Raw genomic sequence first — 19,049 nt, 5'->3', positions numbered from 1 at the left:
GCGGCCGACGCTTTTCCTGGATCGGTGCGCTTTTTTTAAAGTTGTCTTTTCTATCTGACTCTGCGTTTCGGTCTCGCAGTCTGTTTCACGGTCCTCTCTGTTCTCTGTCCAGTGCGCCTGGCGCCGTGTCTGGGCACGGAGTCCCAGGGAAGTGACACGCGCTGAGAAACCAGTGCCGAGGTGATTCACTGAGGTGGTTGTTCGTTTCTCGGTTATAATCTTGGGTGCTGCAGGAGGGAGCGATTAAGCGCGGAGAAGTGATTCCAGAGCTCCCAGATTATGTAAACTCTCGGATCCCTCCAGGGCCCCTGGCTCCTGTGAAGCAGCTAAACGAGGTTCAGCCCCTTTATCGGTGCCACATTTGCATAGGTTAGTTTCAGCAATTCCTAAGCTATGCCTTGAATAATAGCTCTTTTGTGTTTGGTGACAGCTGATTGTGGTAAGGTTCTAGCACAGGGGCCAGAGGCTGGTCCCAACTCACTTCTTTCCCTCCATAGTCCTTCCCCCAGATGAAAGGGCCTGTGGAAAATTCCGGAAAGTACAAGTTTCAGGAACACCCAATGAGGAATTCAATTCCACTTCCCTCCCCACCGCTTTCAGGGGCTTCATGTTTTCAGTTCCTCAGATGAAAAGATCTTGACATCTCGTCAGCGCTATTTTTTAGGTCAACCATTTCCCTATTGTTGTTACATAAATACCATTTCATGTTATCAGTCTGTGAGCCTCTTATATATTATGTTCTGTTATAAATGACCTTATATTATGATGAACCCACTGGAACCCTTCACTCTACCAGCGAATGTCGACTTTGAAAACAAACAACATTATTATTTTTATTTTGAATGGACTTAATTCTCAAGATCCTCGCTGGGCTGATTTCGTACAAAGAGAAAGTGACTCACAAATCAACACAGAATAGGATGGAGCCTCTTCCGTTGACTCTGGCTCTATTCTTTTAGCTCTGAATTGCAAAGTATCTGGGATTTGGGCTAGTTCGGTGGGGTGTGTGTGTGTGTGTGTGTTTTGTCATCGAGTGGATTTCTTAGTGATTTTATAAAGACGAAAAAGACAAAGGGATTGCTAAGTTTTGGAAGCAGTAAGCCTTTTTCTTGGATGTTTTTCTCAAACATCAACGACTCCGGAAGCAACACTCTGTCGCATTAGACTTTTAACACTGTTTTCCCCAAAGAGGGAAGCAAAGGTGAGATGAGCATTCAGGGTCTGGGAGCTGAATGCCCTTCACTCGAGGGCAGAAATGGAGTAAGACAGAAGCAAGGAGAGGGAAGGAGAAGGAGCTGGGGACGGAAATGTCCCCTGGAAAGGTGTTCCCCCGGTGACCCCTGTCTAGACGCTGGGGTCCCCGTCCGCAGTTCCGGGCCTGCGCAGTGGGCGGGGGCCTTGGGGCGAGTCCTTCCCTGGGAGCCCCAGGACGCTCTCATCTGTGAAATTGGGTGGTTAAGTCCACGTTAGGTGGAAGTTAAACGGGAACATGTGCGCGACGCGCCACATTCTTCCTGGAACTTGGTGAACGACTGACACCACACTGTCTGACTTCGTCTTCCTGCCCCCAAACCCCGTTCCGACGCCCACGGATCCTGTTTACTCCCGCACCCGTCCTGTCCGCTCGGGGACCGCCGGGCCGCCGCGTGGCTGGAACCCGCAGGGGCGCCCTGTGCGGTCACGGGCCGCGCCCCGGGTGTGTGTGTGTGTCGGGGGGGGGGGGGTCCCAGCGCTCGGGAGGGGGCAGGGCGGGCGGCCCGGAGGTATCGCGGGGTGGGGGGAGGGGACGCTGCTCGGGCCGCCGGGTCCGCAGCGGTTCCCGGAGGCGAGAATTTTCTTCAATATTCGCTCAGGAGAAGCTGCCCGTTGCATCCGGCTTCCTGCCTGGCGGCCTGGTGCCCGGCTCACGGGGCCTCCTGGGGCTTAGGGGGTGGCGGGCAAAGGAAGGGGTGCGTGTGTGTAAGGGTGTGCGTGTGCGCGCGCGCCAGTGTGTGGCGCGCCGGGAGGGAGAAGGGCAGAGCCTGCCGCAGGGCCCCCTCCGCGCCTCCCCTCTTCCCAGCGCCCGGTTGCTATGCAGTTTCTATGGCAGCGGCATCCTCAGCCCCAACTTGCACCCATCATTTAGAGCCAATTAAGGTAAAATAGTGGGGGCAGGGAAGGAGGGAGTGGCGGTGCAAGGGGGAGGGGCGAGGCCGGGAACCGATCTGAGGCTGCTGGTGCAGATCCGAGGTTGTCTGCTCTGGTCGTCGGCCCGGCCCAGCCCAGCGCAGCCCCAGTCCAGCCCAGCCCAGCTCAGCACAGCCCAGTCCAGCCCAGAGCAGCCCAGCGCCACCTGGAGCAGCCCAGAGAAGCCCAGCCCAGCCCAGAGCAGCACAGCACAGAGCAGCCCAGCCCAGCACAGCCCAGCACAGAGCCCCACAGCCCAGAGCAGCCCAGCCCAGCCCAGCAGCGGAGCCCGGCCTGGGAGGGCATCAGACTCACCGCTCAGCCGTACTGCAGACCCCTGCCCACCCCCCCGGGACCCTCTCCCCACGGTGCCTGCCTCTGCCCGGGCGCCGACTGTCTGTCTGCCCGCCTCTCTGCGCTGTTCTGTGCCTCTGCTGGTCTTTTTCCTTACCGTCAGTACTTGATCGGAGGGAAAGGAAAGTTGTAGGAAATGCCGATCGCACAGTTGCTGGAACTATGGAAGAAGATCGAGGTGGAGCCCATGGAAATCGAGGTGAGTCCCAGAGAGGGGTGAGTCCTGAAAAAGCCTCACTTAGGACTGAGTGCGTGTTTAACAGAAGGGATGCTTATTCGCTGGGGACTATTGGGTGACAGAAGGCTGGGTGTTGAGTGCGTGTGGAGCTGTGGATGTAGAGTCCTGCAAATGTGTGTGTGTATACGTGCCCCCCCCCCCCCACGGGGCACCGAGTGTGGTGCAAATGTACGCGTGAGAGCTAACGTGGTGAAGAAAAAAATTGTCGCCCTTAAACCAAACTTCGGGATGCTTCTTGAAGTCTTCACAGGCTTCCCGACTCATCTGCATCAGTTTGGTCTTCCTTCAACAAGTGGCTTTACGTTGTAAGAATTCCATTTGCTGCAGTCTAGGCTGAGCCAGAAAGCCAAACTGTGGTGACTTAAGAAACAGAAGGCAGGAAGATCATGCAGTGTTAATAGCCCGTGCGTTCGAATAAAGAGGAAAGAGAGACTCATAAATCTGGAGAACGAACTGAGGGTTGCTGGAGGGGTTGTGGGAGGGGGGGGGATGGGCTAAACGGGGAGGGGCATTGGGGCATCTACTCCTGAAATCTTTGGTTCACTATATGCTAACTAATTTGGGTGTAAATTTTACCAAATAAAAAATAAAGTTAAAAACAAAAAAACCAAAACAAATAAAGAGAAGAGATAATGAAATGAAAGGTTCCGTGGCCCCCTCCCCAGGGCTGGCTGGGAGGCAGCACCTCTGCCACTGTTTGACTACGGGCTTCCCTAGGGACGTGGAACTCTCTGGAAGCCTGTTCCATGGAATTCGATTTCCTTAATTTGAATTATGGATGCTCAAGGTACATTTTTCTGTGAGGCTCAAGTTTCTCAAAGTTTTGAATTATTAGACGTACCTACTGAATAATGAGACTTACCTGTACTGCTCCTAGCTACTCAAATTGCTTTGACCCGTGGCAGATTGCTAACTTACTAAATGTTTACAAAATGCAAGCTTTAATTTTTGCCTTATCCCCCATCTCAGCGTCAGGTCTATAAATTCTTCTCTTAAATGTTATTTGTTTTTATATTACACACTCTCTGTGGAGACATACACGTAATTTTAAACCGAATGAGAGATTCCGTTTTAGAAGAGAATGTATTTAATATTTTGTATTTAATGCTTTTGGGGGGAGCCAAGCTAACGTAATGCTTGCAGTCTGTTGATGTTCCACAGACACGGTTGGGCACGGCATAGATAGTCAGCCTATTTTTTTGATGGAACAACGTTGCCGTCGCTGCTGGTGACAACTAGCTAAGCCTCGAGAGAGGACATCCCACAGCTCTCTGTGGTCACTGACTGTTCTGTGTGCACGTGATGGTGTTCTTGGCGTTGAAGACCGCGCCTTAGAAAGAGCCTCTCTCTCACTTACATTTGGGGGGCCGAGGAAGGGCAGGAGTGAGGAAGTGGAGGGGCTCGGCAGACATCCTCGCCAGGCTCCGGACTGGGCATCCGGCCGGTGACCAGGGCTCCGGGGAGCAGCTGGTGTTATTTCTGAAATCGATTGAAATGGACCAGCAATGAATATACCTGTGTTATTTTCTTTTCGGCTTATTTATTTATTTGGAGGGAGACAGAGACAGCGTGGATGGGGGACGGGTAGAGACAGAGAGAATCCCAAGCAGGCTCCGCACTGTCAGCCCAGAGCCCGATGTGGGGTTTGAACCCACGAACCGTGAGATCACCACCTGAGATGAAATCGAGAGTCGGGTGCTTAACCGACTGAGCCACCCAGGCGCCCCTATACTCATGTTATTTAAAAAATACATCATAGGGACTCCTGGGTGGCTCAGTTGGTTGAGTGCCAACTTTGGCTCAGGTGGTGATCTCACCCTTCACGCGTTCCAGCCCCGCGCTGGGCTTGCTGCAGTCAGCACAGGGCCCGTTTCGGATCTTCTGTCCCCCTCTCTCTCTGCCCCTCCCCTGCTTGAGCTCTCTCTCCCCAAAATAAAAAAACATTAAAAAAAAAAGGTCATAGACACCACTGCCTTGCCACCCCCTTTAGAGGATAATTTAAAAGTCTTTGAGTTGATGTATATGCAGCAGCAAATCACAAAAATTTGATAAAATTTTCTTCCTGCTTCCCAGGTAAATGTTTTAGGATGGTTTATACCATACACAGTATGTTTGTTAAAATAGAGCATCCAGTCCTATTTCTCTGGAACCCAGAAAATCAGAGCTTTTTCTGGAAAGATTGAACCAGAAGAATTGGTCCTGAGGTCCTCTGGGTCCTGGGGAAACCTATGACCCCCCAACGCATGAAAGCTATCCACCGTGGGAACCCCCCCCACATTAAATCTATCTACCATGGGACCCCCCTACGTGAAATCTATCCACTGTGGGACCCCCCCCCACTCCCCCCACACATGAAATCTATCCACCGTGGGACCCCCCCCACGTGAAATCTATCCACCGTGGGACCCCCCCACATGCGTGAAATCTATCCACTGTGGGACCCCCCCACTCCCCCACACATGAAATCTATCCACCGTGGGACCCCCCCCACGCACGTGAAATCTATCCACCGTGGGACCCCCCCCCCCACTCCCCCCACACGTGAAATCTATCCACTGTGGGACCCCCCCGTGAAATTTATCCACCGTGGGACCCCCCCTCCCCCCACACATGAAATCTATCCACCGTGGGACCCCCCCGCACGTGAAATCTATCCACCGTGGGGACCCCCCCTCCCCCCACACATGAAATCTATCCACCGTGGGACCCCCCCCCCCGCACGTGAAATCTATCCACCGTGGGACCCCCCCCCCCCACGTGCGTGAAATCTATCCACCGTGGGACCCCCCCTCCCCCCACACATGAAATCTATCCACCGTGGGACCCCCCCCTCCCCCCACACATGAAATCTATCCACCGTGGGACCCCCCCCTCCCCCCACACATGAAATCTATCCACCGTGGGACCCCCCCTCCCCCCACAGATGAAATCTATCCACCGTGGGACCACCCCCCCACACACGTGAAATCTATCCACCGTGGAAATCAGAAGCTGGTTTTACTTCCCAGTTTGTCCATGTTTTATGTTGTATGACATTGAAATAAGTCACATACCAAGAAAGTGGGCAGAACAAATGGACAACGTGTGGCCTCTGAACTCCAAACTAAATATTACCGGATCCTTGCATGTAAAGCTCCGTGCCCTTCGTAGGAGAAGATCCGCTGTGGGTATGGTGCTTGTGACTCCATGATTCGCTTTTACACAAATTTAACGTGACTGATGACCAGTCTTCCGGTGGAAGTGGCTCCCGGATTCCAGCTTTATTCTGACTTGGGTGCCGCTCTCCCCTCGGCCTGGTGTTTTCATCTGTAGCCCGAGGGCCTGGCCCGGGTGGGGCTGGAGGCTGGCTGTGCTGGGGACGCTGTGGGTTTCACACAAACGTCTCGCCCCCGCACACAGGTCAGGGGAAGTTCATCTGGCGGTCGAGGGAAAGTATTTGCAGTTTTGTGAGTTGTTTTCACGTGTTTCGGGCCGTGTGTTTTACCAGTTAATGAGGTGTATTGACAAGGAGAGGGGTGCTAATGAAAAACCGGGCCCTCCATGAGTCCCTGGAGAATCTGGCCTTAAAAAGCAGCAGCGTGGTGGGAATCGCTTTCGCAGGCCTCCCAGTAGCTGCTTTCAGCAGGTTCAGGGTGGCCAAGGGCATGCCCTGGGGGGGCGAGCAGGGCAGAAAACGGGAGATGGGATTGAGTGAAGGGGGCAGAAGCCCACCCCCAGGGTCTGGCTGACCCGGGCGTTCCTTTATTGGAGTTCTTTCGAAGCAGTAAGCGTGACCTTTCTTTCCCGGACGTCATCATGCATTAAAGGAAAAGCCCCTGTTTTTGAAAAATGCAGATCATATAGGACTCCCTGACAGGTCACGGTCTGGTCTGGCTCGTACAGTGACGTTATCTGATGGCCACTAGGTAAGCCGCCGAGCTGGGTGTGAGGCGGGTCAGCCAGCTTGGGGGCGGGCGGCGTCTGGTGCTCGTTCCCTGGACACGCTCCACATCCCTCGGCGGTACCTCGGGACATGTTCCCGACCTGTGTAGGGAAACTGAGACCCACGTTAAGCAAGGCTCAGGCCCAGAGCCTCCTGATGAGGCCTCATCCTGCAGAAACACTCTGCTTTATGTGTTTACGGGCCAGGAACTTCACTCTGTCTGGTTTAAGTCATTTTCTGAGCTTCGGCCGAGACTGTGATTTTATTCCATTCGAACAAGAATGTTCCAAACCCCCTCCCTTTGTCACTCCTCTGTTTCCAACTTCTCTCTGTCAGTGTCTGAGCCCCATCTGAATCCACGGCCCCCACCTCGCTGGTCAGGGAGTTCCGTAAACCACCCGCTTCTCCTCTCGCCTGTGGCGTGAGCGTGGCTGACCCAGTAGCCTGGTTACTCAGATGGTTCCAATGAGTCAGGTGGAGATGTCCTCTTGCACTAATACGGAATGTCTAGTTTGCCCGTTGTCTCGGTGACCTGTGTGATGCTGTTTTCGAGAATGTTGTCACGCTAACTCTCTTCCGTGTATGTCTTTGTTATCAGACCCCCGAGGAGGATCTTAACCTGGACTCGGAGCCCATCGTACAAGATACCGTGGAAGAAGTAACTATACATGTTTTATTCCAGTCTGGTTATCTGGGGGGGGGGAATGGTGGGGTGGGGGGGCAATGGAAGTTTGAAATTAATAGCCCGCGAGCAGTTGTCGTGGTGAAATATGTGTCTGCACACATACACCTGCACAAACACGTTATGTGCACAGGTGTAGGTTGTGTGTGTATTCTAGTCGATTTCCCTCAACAGGGACACACAGAACATAGGGAATGAGAAGAAAAATCACCAGCCAAGGAAAAGGTCCCAGCCGTTGGGCATGGACTTTTCCAAGGGGAGATCATGGATTTAAAGACAGGCATGTGGGTAACGCAGCCTCTGACAACGTTTGGGGCTGCGTTTGGGACAGCAGAGCGAGGACGTGGCCGCTGTCCCCGGAGCCAGGCCGGTGGTGGCTCGTGGTGTAGGCCAGCAGCCGAGGGGGGTTCGGAGGGGAGGCTGGGAGGAGAGGTGGGGGTTGGGCAGAGGGTGATGCCCTGCGGGGGGGGGGGGGGCGTGGAGTGGCAAAGAGCATTAGGTGTCACCGACTGTGTCAGTCTCGTTTCCACGCCGCGTGGGGCCACGTGCCTGACCCGGGCGGTGGGAAACCGGGCTCGACCTTAACGGAGCCCAGACCACAAGGGCATCATAGGGGACCTTGTGGTGCCAGAGCGCTGAACTGCAAAGGTGAACGGAAGCCGAGGGCAAGGAATTCTATGTAAGCAGCCGCGTGTCTGTCGCTGCTAAAGAAATGCCCTCGCGCCCTCCCAGGCAGCTGCAGCCGCGGAGAGTTGACAAGGCCATTAAGAAGCCTCAGCTTCCTGAGTGGCTCAGCGATGCTCCGCTTGGAACCATGGAAGTTGTAGAATTTGCAATTCTGCCGACTTCAAAATAGCTGGCAAGGTGCGGTAGCTGGGAGGGGTGGATCCGTGAACGTTGCCGGCTGCACAAAATCGTTTGCTCCGATGCCGAAAGCCGCGTGTCGCGTCTGTCTAAACGTGGGCCCGCGTTTCAAGCCCAAGTGCCGCTTGGTGAGTGATCACGTGACACAATATGTTGGTTAAATAAAGACAAAGGGCACAAAGTTGCCTCGTCATTAGCTGGCGGCCTTTCAGTTCTGTGCTTTTTGTTCCCGCTCCGGGAGTGGGCAGCCCGGCTCTGCCCCTTCCTGGCTTTGCAGGAAGCTTCCAGCATTCTGGAGCACATTTGGCCTGGTGTGTGCATTCCCTTGCACTCCCTGGGACGGGAGGTGTAGCCCTGTTTCTGCCAGTTCTGCAGGGGTCCAAGGCTCACTGGACTTCTAGCCAGTGACTTCCCTGAGAGGGTGGCCGGGGGAACGGATAGCCGCCCCGTGACGGGTGCAAATAAGGAAGGAGTGCCCTCCTTGCACATTAACGAGGTCGAAGGCCCAGGGTCTCAGAGCAACCAAGCCGCGCCTGGACTGCACTTTTATTTATGCTTTGCTGGGCATCTGTGGGAAGTTTGATGGCCAGGAACCTTCGAAGTGTTTCTTGCAGGCAGATTCGTGTAGTACGCGAGCACTGAGCAGTTACGTTCTGGAGCTCTCTATGGCACTGAGCTACAGGTGTGCGGACCGTTCCTTTCGGTAGGCTGAACTGACCCTGTGATTGTGTGATGTGCAATGCAGTTAACAGACAATCTTTTAAATCATTAGCGATATTTGTTTCCTAAGACCTCCTAGTCTCCAGTTGCCTTACCCTGAACATTTTGGATAGAAATGCACATGATAACGTGATGCAGAAAAGCAGTAAAATCAATCAACCTCTTTCAAGTTATTTTTGCTGATGGAAAAGTACGGCAAGTTATTACCATTTCCTGATGGTAGAAAATCAATTTAACTTTGACTGTTAATAAATGAAGGAGGACAGTTCCAAACGCATTTTAGGAGTATTCTGAAGGACGTAATGTTGATACGTAGTACATCGGTGCTGTTTGTGGGAGACAGAAATTTCGGGACAATGAGCTGTTTACCCAGGCTTCTGCCAGTGCTGGGAGCCACACGCAGGGTTGGCCACACAGCAGGCGGGTGCCGATGTCCAATGCTCAGTTACAAGCAAGGACTTCCTTTCTTGTCCGCGTTGGCCTTCCTAGTGTAACTGCACAGCCTCTGTTAAGGGTCGATGGTGCAGACACACGATGGGAATTAGAGTATAAAAGTCTCACACTTTGGCCAGCCTGACGCGTGTGACGATGGAAAATCTTATTGAGGAAAAAAAATCAAGTCAACAACAGTTCATTCAGTCAATCGATCAATCAATCAAGAATACCTATTGACGATCTGTGGTTAAAACGTGGTGCTCAGGGGCGCCTGGGGGGGCTGTCGGTTGAGTCTCCGACTGCTGATTTTGGCTCAGGCCATGATTGCACGGTTCATGAGATCAAGCCCCACCTTGGGCTCTGTGCTGACTGCTCAGAGCTTGCTTGGGTTCTCTTGCTCCCTCTCTCTGCCTCTCCTCCTCTCTCGCTCTCTTTCTCAAGATAAATAAACTTCAAACCAAAACGAACATGGAATGATGACCAGGCAAGTGCGTGTGCCCTGGAGGCGTGCCGGACCCTCCAACCTTGTGATCATGCTGGCTGCTACGGCTTCTTTACGTGGGAGTATTCTCTGTATAGATACATTGAAAGCAGAGAACACGCTTGGGATATTTCATGTACAAATATCTCCGTGTGTGATTCTCGCTCAGTTGTATTTCATCCCCTGCTCTGTCCAACCTGAAGGAAGGTCTAGAATAAAGATTGCAGGTGGGCTGGAAGTTGTTGCCGGAAGCTGGGTGTTGAAGCCTCACCGCAGGGAGAGAGGCTCCTTCCCCACGAAGTCGGTGTTGGTGCAGGAACTTTGTGTCAGAAGTGCAGAAGGGTGGCTGTTGGTCTCCTTTCCCTCGGCACCTCCGAAGTGGGCACCCTTGAGAATCGGGGAAAAACAATAAACTCCAAAGAAAAAAAAACCCTTGGCAGATCCCGTTAGGAAACACTTCTTCAGCTGTATCTTTAAGGGATTATTGGAAGCGGCTGGGGACAGAGGCGACAGCTCACAGTCTTGGGAGGGCACGCTGAGAGCAGAGATGACCCACGGATGTGTCCGAGGCACCTGCTGTGTGAGGTGCGTGCTCCTGTCCCCCGTCTCCTTTGTGAACATTACATGTTGCGAAGCCGGGCAAAAGGTGGGCATTCAGGACCTACCGAGTTTACAGGCGACATGCTTCAGTTCGGTGCACGCCGCGGAGTTGATCCAAGGTGACTAAGTCTAGGTGTCTGGGAAGCCTGTGGGGCCGGCCTCACCACCCGGGAGCCCATTCGTTAATCTCTGGGGGAAACGGTGTGGTGTGGGGAGGCAGGAAGGAGAGGGCGCCTTCCAGGATGCAGAAGCCAGGCCCCTGGGTACCGCCCAGCCCGCGACTCCCGCAACCCTGCCTCATCATTCACCCTCCCGTCCCTGTATTTTATGTTCTAGTTTATTTTCTTATTTATTTTTTTTATTTACATCCAAGTTAGTTAGCATATAGCGCAGTGATGGTTTCAGCAGTAGAACCCAGTGCTCATCCCAACAAGTGCCCTCCTCAATGCCCCTCACCCATCGAATCCCTCCCCCACCCACCTCCCCTCCAGCAACCCTCAGTTCGTTGTCTGTATCTAAGAGTCTCTTAGGTTTTGTTCCCCTCCCTGTTTTTATGTTATTTTTGCTTCCCTTCCCTTGTGTTCATCTGTTCTGTGTCTTAAAGTCCTCATATGAGCGAAGTCCTAAGATCTTTGTCTTTCTTAATTTTGCTTAGCATAATACCCTCCAGTTCCATCCCCGTAGTTGCAAATGGCAAGATTTCGTTCTTTCTCCTCGCCGAGTAATACTCCATTGTATACAGATAACCACATCTTCTTTCCATTCATCAGCCAATGGACATCTGGGCTCTTTCCATACTTTGGCTATTGTTGATAGTGCTGCTATAAACATTGGGGTGCATGTGGCCCTTCCCGTCCCTGTATTTTAGACACAGGTGTTTTTTTTAGGCAAGTTCCTAATTTTAGAGAACAACCTGTGAAAAATACTGGAAATTGGTGTATGTAGAGTAAAACCTTGGTTCGTGAGCAGAATTCATTCCAGGAACACGCTTGTCATCCAAAGCACTCGTATATCAAAGTGAATTTCAAGAACCATTGGCTCAGTTGGGATCATGTGACATTCGGCGTCATGTACGGCTCGTATTGCAAGATGTCGCTCATTTGTCAAGTTAAAGTTTATTAGAAATCTTTGCTCGTCTTGCGGAACCCTCCCGGAGCAAGTTACTCGCAATTCAAGATTTTACTGTATTTTTTAAAAGTGCCTAGAAGTCAGGACTATGTTTATTAATAAAGACCATTTTCTTGTTTGGTCAACTTTAGAAACCAGGTCCAGATAAGTTATTCTTTTTTTTTTTTTTTTAAGTTTATTTATTTATTTTGAGAGAGGCAGAGACGAGTGATGGAGGGGCAGAGAGAGAGAGAGAGAGAGGGGCTCTGCACTGTCAGCATGGAGCCTGATGTGGGGCTCGCACTCACCAACTGTGAGATCACGACCTGAACCAAAACTGAGTCAGATGCTTAACCGACTGAGCCACCCAGGCGCCCCAGATAAGTTATTCTCAACATTAGCATGGGTTTTCTTAATTTCCTCATGACTGCTGGGGTGTTGCCCTCTCCTCCCTCCCCCTCCAAGCTTCTACCCTCGGTTTTGATAGCAGAGACTCGATGTCTGTAGGGCAGAACAGAGTGTGGGGAGGGTCGCAGCTGCTGAGGTCAGCTGCCACTTGGTGGAGAGCTTTGTGGGGGGACCCACCAGGGGGGTACCGGTGGAGGGAAGACAACCCCCATGGCCCGTCTGAGGATGCTTGAGGATGTAGTTCTGGCTGCCCGGCCCCTGGCCTCTTCTCCGGATCAGGTGCACCTGTGGGCAGTTATTCGGGGCAGGATGTTCTGTGCTTTCTGAGCATCTGTCAGAGTGACCTCCTTCAGTGACCTGACTTCCAAGCAGCTACAGCTTGGACCCCTCGATTTCTCCGCTCGGGGGGAGAGGGGCCCGGAGCAAAGCCAGGGGAGAGATTTGGGGGAGCGGGAAGAACCCTTCATGCTCGAAGGAGAGAGCAACCCAAAGGGTTATCAGAACCCTCGGGGCTAACATCGTGGTAACATCGGGACGTCATCGGGGTCGGGGCTGAGCCACCTGGACCCAGACCATCTGTTGAGGCCAATGTGTCATCTCCTACCTGGCCCGCCCTGGGGTGTAGACAGAGTTTCGTTGTTCCTTTAAAAAAAAAAAGAAAGGAAGAAAACGCCATCCAGACTGGTGTGAATAGAGATGAGACAAGAATAATGAAGCCTCCGAACTAATAAAGCAATTAAGAGCAGTGCAATTACAGTTTAGAGCGATAGTTAATAGTTTGGAAAAGAGATTGACGAGAAGGTCTTTCGAGCCTGCTTATTATCTTCCTGCCTTTCAAGCGCCTGTCACATCTCCTGAGGCTGGTGTCGCCTACATCACACCCACTGTGTCAACCCGTTTACTTTTGTGGGTCTCACTGTCTTTCTGTCCAGCCAAAGACAGGCGTCCCTTCAGTCCTTGCAGAGACTCTGGAAAGGGGGACTGGAAACCTGTTTCAGAGGGAGGGTGACGCGGCTCAGCGGGTGAAAATTCCATCTGTGTTTCGACGCGCCACGGGGTAGGCAACGGGGACAGTGACTCCGCGGCACCTTAGCACCTCCTCAGGCGGAGAGGAAGGAAAACGGACCATTTCGTAATGCGGACCGTGCTGCCTCTTCCTGATGTGTCTGTGCTAACAGTTCGCAAGGATCCCCCCCACCAGACAGGAAGCAGGCCTCTTACCACCCTGCCGACCTCTGGCGTCCTGGTCATCACGTGGGTGTGGTCACTCCGCGGGGCGGAGGGGGGATGGCTTCAGCTGGTTTCGGTTTCTCAGAGCCTCATCCTGCTGCCTCTGTAACGCAGTCAGCAGCCGGTACGTTCTGACGGTGCTCCCTCCGAAGACGCGAGGTCTGCTCAGTCAGCGCTCGGGGGAGCAGCACCCTCTAGGCCCCGGGGCACCCGCCGGGGACTGCGTCCTGCTGTCTGAGCCCATCCATCGGGAGGCGGCGACGTCCCGCATTCGGGCAAGCAGAGCAAATTACTCGCACGCGGCCCCTCTCTGCGTCCTGCGGGGGCCTCGCGCGGCCTTGGGGGACAGGGCCACGGCCCGATGTGACCCAGGCTACCCGCCAGCACGGTGATGTCACGGATGGTCTCCTAAAGAAAACACCGGTTCTCCCGGTGGATGGTGCTGACCAGTCCCCCCACAGCCAAGAATGACCTGTGTTGAGATGGTTGCTGGATCGTGAAGGAAGCACCTGACTTAAGGCTGCCGTTCGACCCAGAGCAGTGGGTGGGAAGAGGCCCTGCGGTCAAGGCTGGGGTGTCCTTTAGGGCCTCCTGTGTCCGAGCCCCTCGGCAGTGATGGTGCACCTGTCCCGCCTGCGAGGAAACCCAGTGACTCGATAAGAATGCTGCCTTTTAGCGTGACTCTGGCCTCAGTCACCTTCCGTCCTTCCCACAGCCCGGAGAAGTGGGAGGGAGGGCGGTTCGTTACCTGCCCTCTGTTTTGCAGGAGGTGAAACTGAGGCATCCAAAATGATGTGGTTTGGGGCACCTGGCTGGCTCGCTGGAGCATGTGACTCTGATCTCAGGGTCGTGAGTTCAAGCCTCATTTAAAAAAAAAGAAGAAGATGTGATTTGCTGAGTATAACCAAGGACCAGTGAATAAGGGAATTGCAAACCAAGGCTCTTCATGCTGGTGATCTGTTGTCTCTTCTAGAATCACGGGCTCCCCCCACCGTGGTGGGATGGTGGCTGTTTGGCTAATGTGATCGGGGCCCGGGGTCAAATGCTATGGCTTAGTCTTTCCCCCTGGGATTAAAACCCTGTACCAGGTGCCTCCCTGCCCAGGCTGCCTGGGCCTCCCCGGCCCTGCTGGCTCCTTTCCGTGCCCACTCTGGAGGCCTCGGGGGCAGCGTCACCGCGGCCCACACCTGCACCTTCTAGGGCTTCGTGGAATTCACGGACCCTGCTGACACACTGTGGCTCTCTCTCCTTTTTTCTCATCAAAATCCGCTCCCCTGCTCTCTTCAAAGTAGGAAGATACAGAGTTGTTTTCTATGTGTACAAAAGAAAAAAAGTCCAAGAATCCCCAAAGTTCCTTATATTCTCTTAATCTCAAGTGAATAATTTGAATGATCATGGTAAATTAGTCATCCTCCATAGTAATGCTGCACGTGTGTGGGTAAAATGAAAGCGTCAGGTGGAAAGTTGTGTCGCTTGGCGTCCTTTGGGTATTTTGTGGCAATAAAACGTAAAACAACGAAACCGTGCTCTCGTGACATAGGTGCCCCTGGGCGCTGGGTATGGAGACCCGGACTCTGCAATTTATGTGAGTCCTAAAGATCTCCGGGGAATCGTTAAGACATATTTTCTCCCAAGATGTAGTCCCAAACACCCGTCGTGCCAAGTACAGGTTGAGTAATCGTGGTAGCGTCTGCCCCCCCGTTTCTCTCCTGTCCGGGTTTCCGGGGGCCCCGGGGAGGGGCGGGGGTCCCGAGCGCCCCAGGATGAACGGAGCAAACCCTCGTGTGCAAAGAAAACCCAAAGAACTCACAGTCTCTCGGGAGACGTAGTTTTGGAAGCATTTTATTGTCTGTTTTTCGGCTTGACAGAAACTCGAACAGGATCTGTTATTCAGGAAATCACAGCCTGTGAGGATTCAGACGCATAGATGCGTATTTCCAAAGTCCTAGGATAAATACCAGAGGGGGATTTCTCGACACGATGAGGGTCTCTGGCGGTCAGGGGGCGGCCGGGCTGCTGGCCTCGGGGGTCACAGCCCCCAGGCGCATGTCTGTCTGTCTGTCTGTCTGTCTGCGGCCAGCTCTCCCCTCCCTCCATCCCCCCCGCCCCTCCTCCGCTCTCAGCAGATGTCTGAGTGAGCGCTGTGTGCCTGGCACCCGGCCAGGCTCCAGCATTCAGTGACAAAGATACAGGAGCCGGACAAGAGTCCTTGCTGCATAGACCTGACAGTTCAGTGTTCTTGGAAATAAGCAGCTAAATACGACCCTTCCGAGCAGGGGGCAGTGGATGCGGAAAGAAAGGGGTGTGGGGCCGCGTCAGCAGAGTGGTGGGCAGTGAAGAAGTCCTCTCCGAGCAGGTGGGGTTCGGGTTGGGACTGGAGTGAGGGGACAGGACAGCTACCAGATCTGGGGACACCTCCAGGCACGGGGCTGGCCCAGCGGCTTGGGAGCTTGGGGAGCCTGGAGAGCGAGGGGACCACGGGGAGCCCAGGGACCATGGGGTCGAGGGTGGAGGGGACGCGGTGCAAGGACCTGGAGACCAGGGGCAGGTCTCTGGGTTTTACTCCAGTTTTTCAGAGAAGCCACAGGGACTTCTAAACCCCCCAGGAGCTCGTGGGGGAAGAATAGACTCCCCGAGGCTGCTTAGGGGCCGCGGGTGGCCCAGGCCAGCAGCGGGTGGGCAGCACAAGGCTGCCGGGCCTTCCAGCGGCTCTCTGTGCGGCATTCAGTGCTCCCGTGCACACACCGGGGCTCGAACTGCAGACATTCACGCCTGCGGTTCTGGAGGCCGGATGGTGGCGGATGTGGAATACCAGGGGTTCCTTCCTTCTGCGGCTGCGAGGACAGCCAGCTCCGGGCTCCCCCCAGGCCCAGGGTTGCCTGCCGTCTCGGTGTCCCTGGGCTCACACGCACGTGCCTGGTCCCTGCCTCCGTTGTCCCGTGGCTGTCCTCTTACAGGGACGTCCGTCATACTGCATGAGAGCCACCCAACTCGATGACTTCCGTCCTCACTAATCACATCTGCAATGACCCTCTTTCCAGATAAGGCTCCGTTCTGGCATCCTGTGGTTTGCGATTTCAGCATCTCTTTCGAGGGCGTAGTGCAACCCGTAGTAAATATGTGCTTGGGAAACTCGTTTTCTTGGCTTGACGGGTCCGGTCTCAGAGTCTTCGTGCAGACCTGCTTTTGAGGTCGTGAACTAAAACCCACGGGTGTTCGCCGACTAGTTTTGTGGCAGTCTCTTCTCCCACGCCAGCTGGGCAGTGTGTGGGGCTCCCCCTGGCTTTGGGTGGCCACGAACTCCCGGTGGTGGGGGCGGGGGTGCCTAGTGTGGGATGAGGGAACACTTTTGGGGTGATTTTGCCTCAGGCACCCGTCTTCCGTCCGCACAACCCCTACCCTTGTTGGTCCTGGCCCCTCTTAGAGAGTGGCCGTGGGGTATGACGCTCACACTGTGTCACCTGAGAGAATACGAGTCGTGGTCTGCTGCGGGAACTTGCCTTTCCTCAGCTGGAGGCCCCCGTGCTGGGCCCTCCCCTGACTTGACCGCGGTGTGCCCGGTGGGGGGCCTGGTGCCACCCAGCCCTGTTGCCAGTGCTGTCTACACTGCGCACGTCTAAACACCACAGGCTCAGAGCTTTCTGATTGTTATGTTGTTTTGCTCTGCAATTAGGCTCTATTCTTGGGTCCCCCCCCCCCCCCCCCCGTATAACCCGAGGAAACCCCACCTTCTGCCACTTCCTGACACCCGACTGGCCCATCTTCCGCCTCTGGTGGCTGTTAACCATCAACCCCACGGCCGTTGCCTTCCAGGAGCAGGGCGGCCTCCATGACCAGAAGCCCGTGTCACCTGCTTGGGCTTCCAGACTTCATTAACAGCCGAGCGCGGAGTGGGAATGTTCAGCTTTCTTTTTCCTTTTCTTTCTTTCTTTTTTAAAGTTTATTTTGAGAGGGAAGTAGGAGAGGGACCGAGGGAGAGCGAGAGAATCCTAAGCAGGCTCCATGCTGTCAGGGCAGAGCCCGACCATAGGGCTCGAACTCCCAAACCCGGAGACCATGCCCTGAGCCAGGGTCAAGCGTCTGATGCTTAACCGACTGAGCCACCCAGGCGCCCCAGCTTTCTTCTTAAACAAGGTGAGACCTTGCAGTTGATCATTCGTGATTAGTGACGCCCGTGCTCAGAAAGCAGCCCCCTGGTGTGTTTATGAAAAGTCAGTGTGGTCACTACGGGAACCAGAACACGTTTGGTAGTATGCATCACGAGGGCTGCTGGTGGGAAGTGAGGACCTGGGACTCGTGTACCTTTGTGTTAGCAGGTGTCATGGCGCATTTAGAAATCAAGTGCAAACCCCACCATTTGCGCAGCCCGGGCATAGGCCGTGCTGCCCACGCTTTCTGTGTCTTTTCGGTCGGGGCTGCACCACAGAGGCCCCTGGGGAGGCCCGGCTGTGCTCAGTCCTACAGGAAGGCAGAGAGGGAAGAAGGCAGCCCACCCCCCCCCTAACGTGCACACTCGCTCTTGGCCGTGCTCGACAGCCACCAGGGATTTTGATAAAGCCTCTGATCTAGTCCAGTCTGTATCAGTGGGCCTGAGACTCAGCATTTCTAATCAGCTTTTCTCCCAGGGGTGTGCTGCTTCTGGTCTGGGGGTCACACCTTGAGTCTCAGCAGCAGGGAACCCTAAGAACAGGGGCATGATGCTCAGAGTTAGGAAAGGAGTAGCTGGGCCGTCTTTGAGAACACTGCCGTTGACGTCCAAATCCGTTTTTTCTCCAAGCAACTGGCATTATGTCATCGATTTTTGTTGTTGCTAGTATCTATAGTTATTGCTGTCAGAAATATTTTGCTATATATGTGGATAATACAAATTTTATTCAATAGTTCAACTCATGATCTATTCGGAAGGTAGATATTTGTCTTTTTCTATTTTCACAATTACTAGTTTTTTAAGGTTTATTCATTTTAGAGAGAGAGACAGAGGGAGAGAGAGAGAGAGAGAGAGAGAGAGAGTATGAATGGGGGAGGGGGCAGAGAGAGAGGGAGACACAGAATCCGAAGCAGGCTCCAGGCTCTAAGCTGTCAGCACAGAGCCCGACACGGGGATTGAACCTATAAACCGCGAGATCATGACATGAGCCAAAGACGGACGCTTACCTGACTGAACCGCCCAGGTGGCCCTCATTGTTACTATTTCTAAACGATACGAGCTTACGATCTTCTGGTTCTGGAGAACTGGCCCCACAGTCATTTTCACTGGGGTCAGATCAGGTGTCGGCAGGCCTTGTGTCCCTTATGGAAACTCCAGGGGAGAGCCTGCTTTCTAGTCTCTTCCTGCTGCGGACCCTGTCCGTGTCCTGGGCTGCTGACCAGCCTCTGTCTTCACAGCTGACAGCATGGCGCCTTGTCTCTGCTCTGACTTCCCCTTTGGCCCTTCCAACCCCCTCTGACCCTGGTCCTTCTGCCTCTCTCTTAGGTGGACCCTTGTGATTACCTGGGATGGCATCTGGTTTTAAATTGGTAAACTGAACTATCCAGAAGTCTCCATTATGAGGCAAGAAGCAAGTGAATTTAGTTGGACATGTAGAAAATCATAATGTAACTAGGGGCACTGGGGTAGCTCAGTCGGTTAAGCATCCGACTCCGGCTCAGGTCGCGATCTCACGGCTCATGGGTTTGAGCCCCGCATCGGGCTCTCTGCTGACAGCTCCAAGCCTGGAGCCCGCTTCGGATTCTGTATTTTCCTCTCTCTCTGCCCCTCCCCTGCTTGCACTCTGTCTCTCTCAAAAATAAACATTAAACAAAAGAAAGAAAAAAGAAAATAATAACTAACCACGAGATATGG

At 53.8% G+C, this 19,049-nt stretch overlaps 1 protein-coding gene and 1 long non-coding RNA gene across 2 annotated transcripts in view; one reads left to right on the top strand and one right to left on the bottom strand.

The window, feature by feature from the left end:
• Window positions 1-2,309: 2,309 nt before the first annotated feature.
• Window positions 2,310-19,049, top strand: part of RPS6KA2 (ribosomal protein S6 kinase A2) — a 349,946-nt gene continuing 333,206 nt past the window's right edge. The window contains exons 1-2 of the mRNA XM_078447561.2: window positions 2,310-2,719; window positions 7,279-7,338. Of these exons, the coding sequence (XP_078303687.1) occupies window positions 2,657-2,719; window positions 7,279-7,338 (123 nt within the window). The 5' untranslated portion in view covers window positions 2,310-2,656. The remainder of the gene's footprint in view (window positions 2,720-7,278; window positions 7,339-19,049) is intronic.
• LOC144616284 (uncharacterized) lies at window positions 3,828-7,156 on the bottom strand. Its single transcript, XR_013555432.2, has 2 exons — window positions 5,812-7,156; window positions 3,828-4,237 (listed from the first exon to the last, which is right to left on the bottom strand). It is a non-coding gene; the product is annotated as an uncharacterized LOC144616284 (long non-coding RNA).

Source organism: Panthera onca, chromosome B2, assembly GCF_046562875.1.
Source record: "Panthera onca isolate mPanOnc1 chromosome B2, mPanOnc1 haplotype 2, whole genome shotgun sequence".
Classification (NCBI taxonomy): Eukaryota; Metazoa; Chordata; class Mammalia; order Carnivora; family Felidae; genus Panthera; species Panthera onca.
The sequence above is the reverse complement of the archived record's forward strand: the minus strand, read 5'-3'. Positions and strand labels throughout refer to the sequence as shown.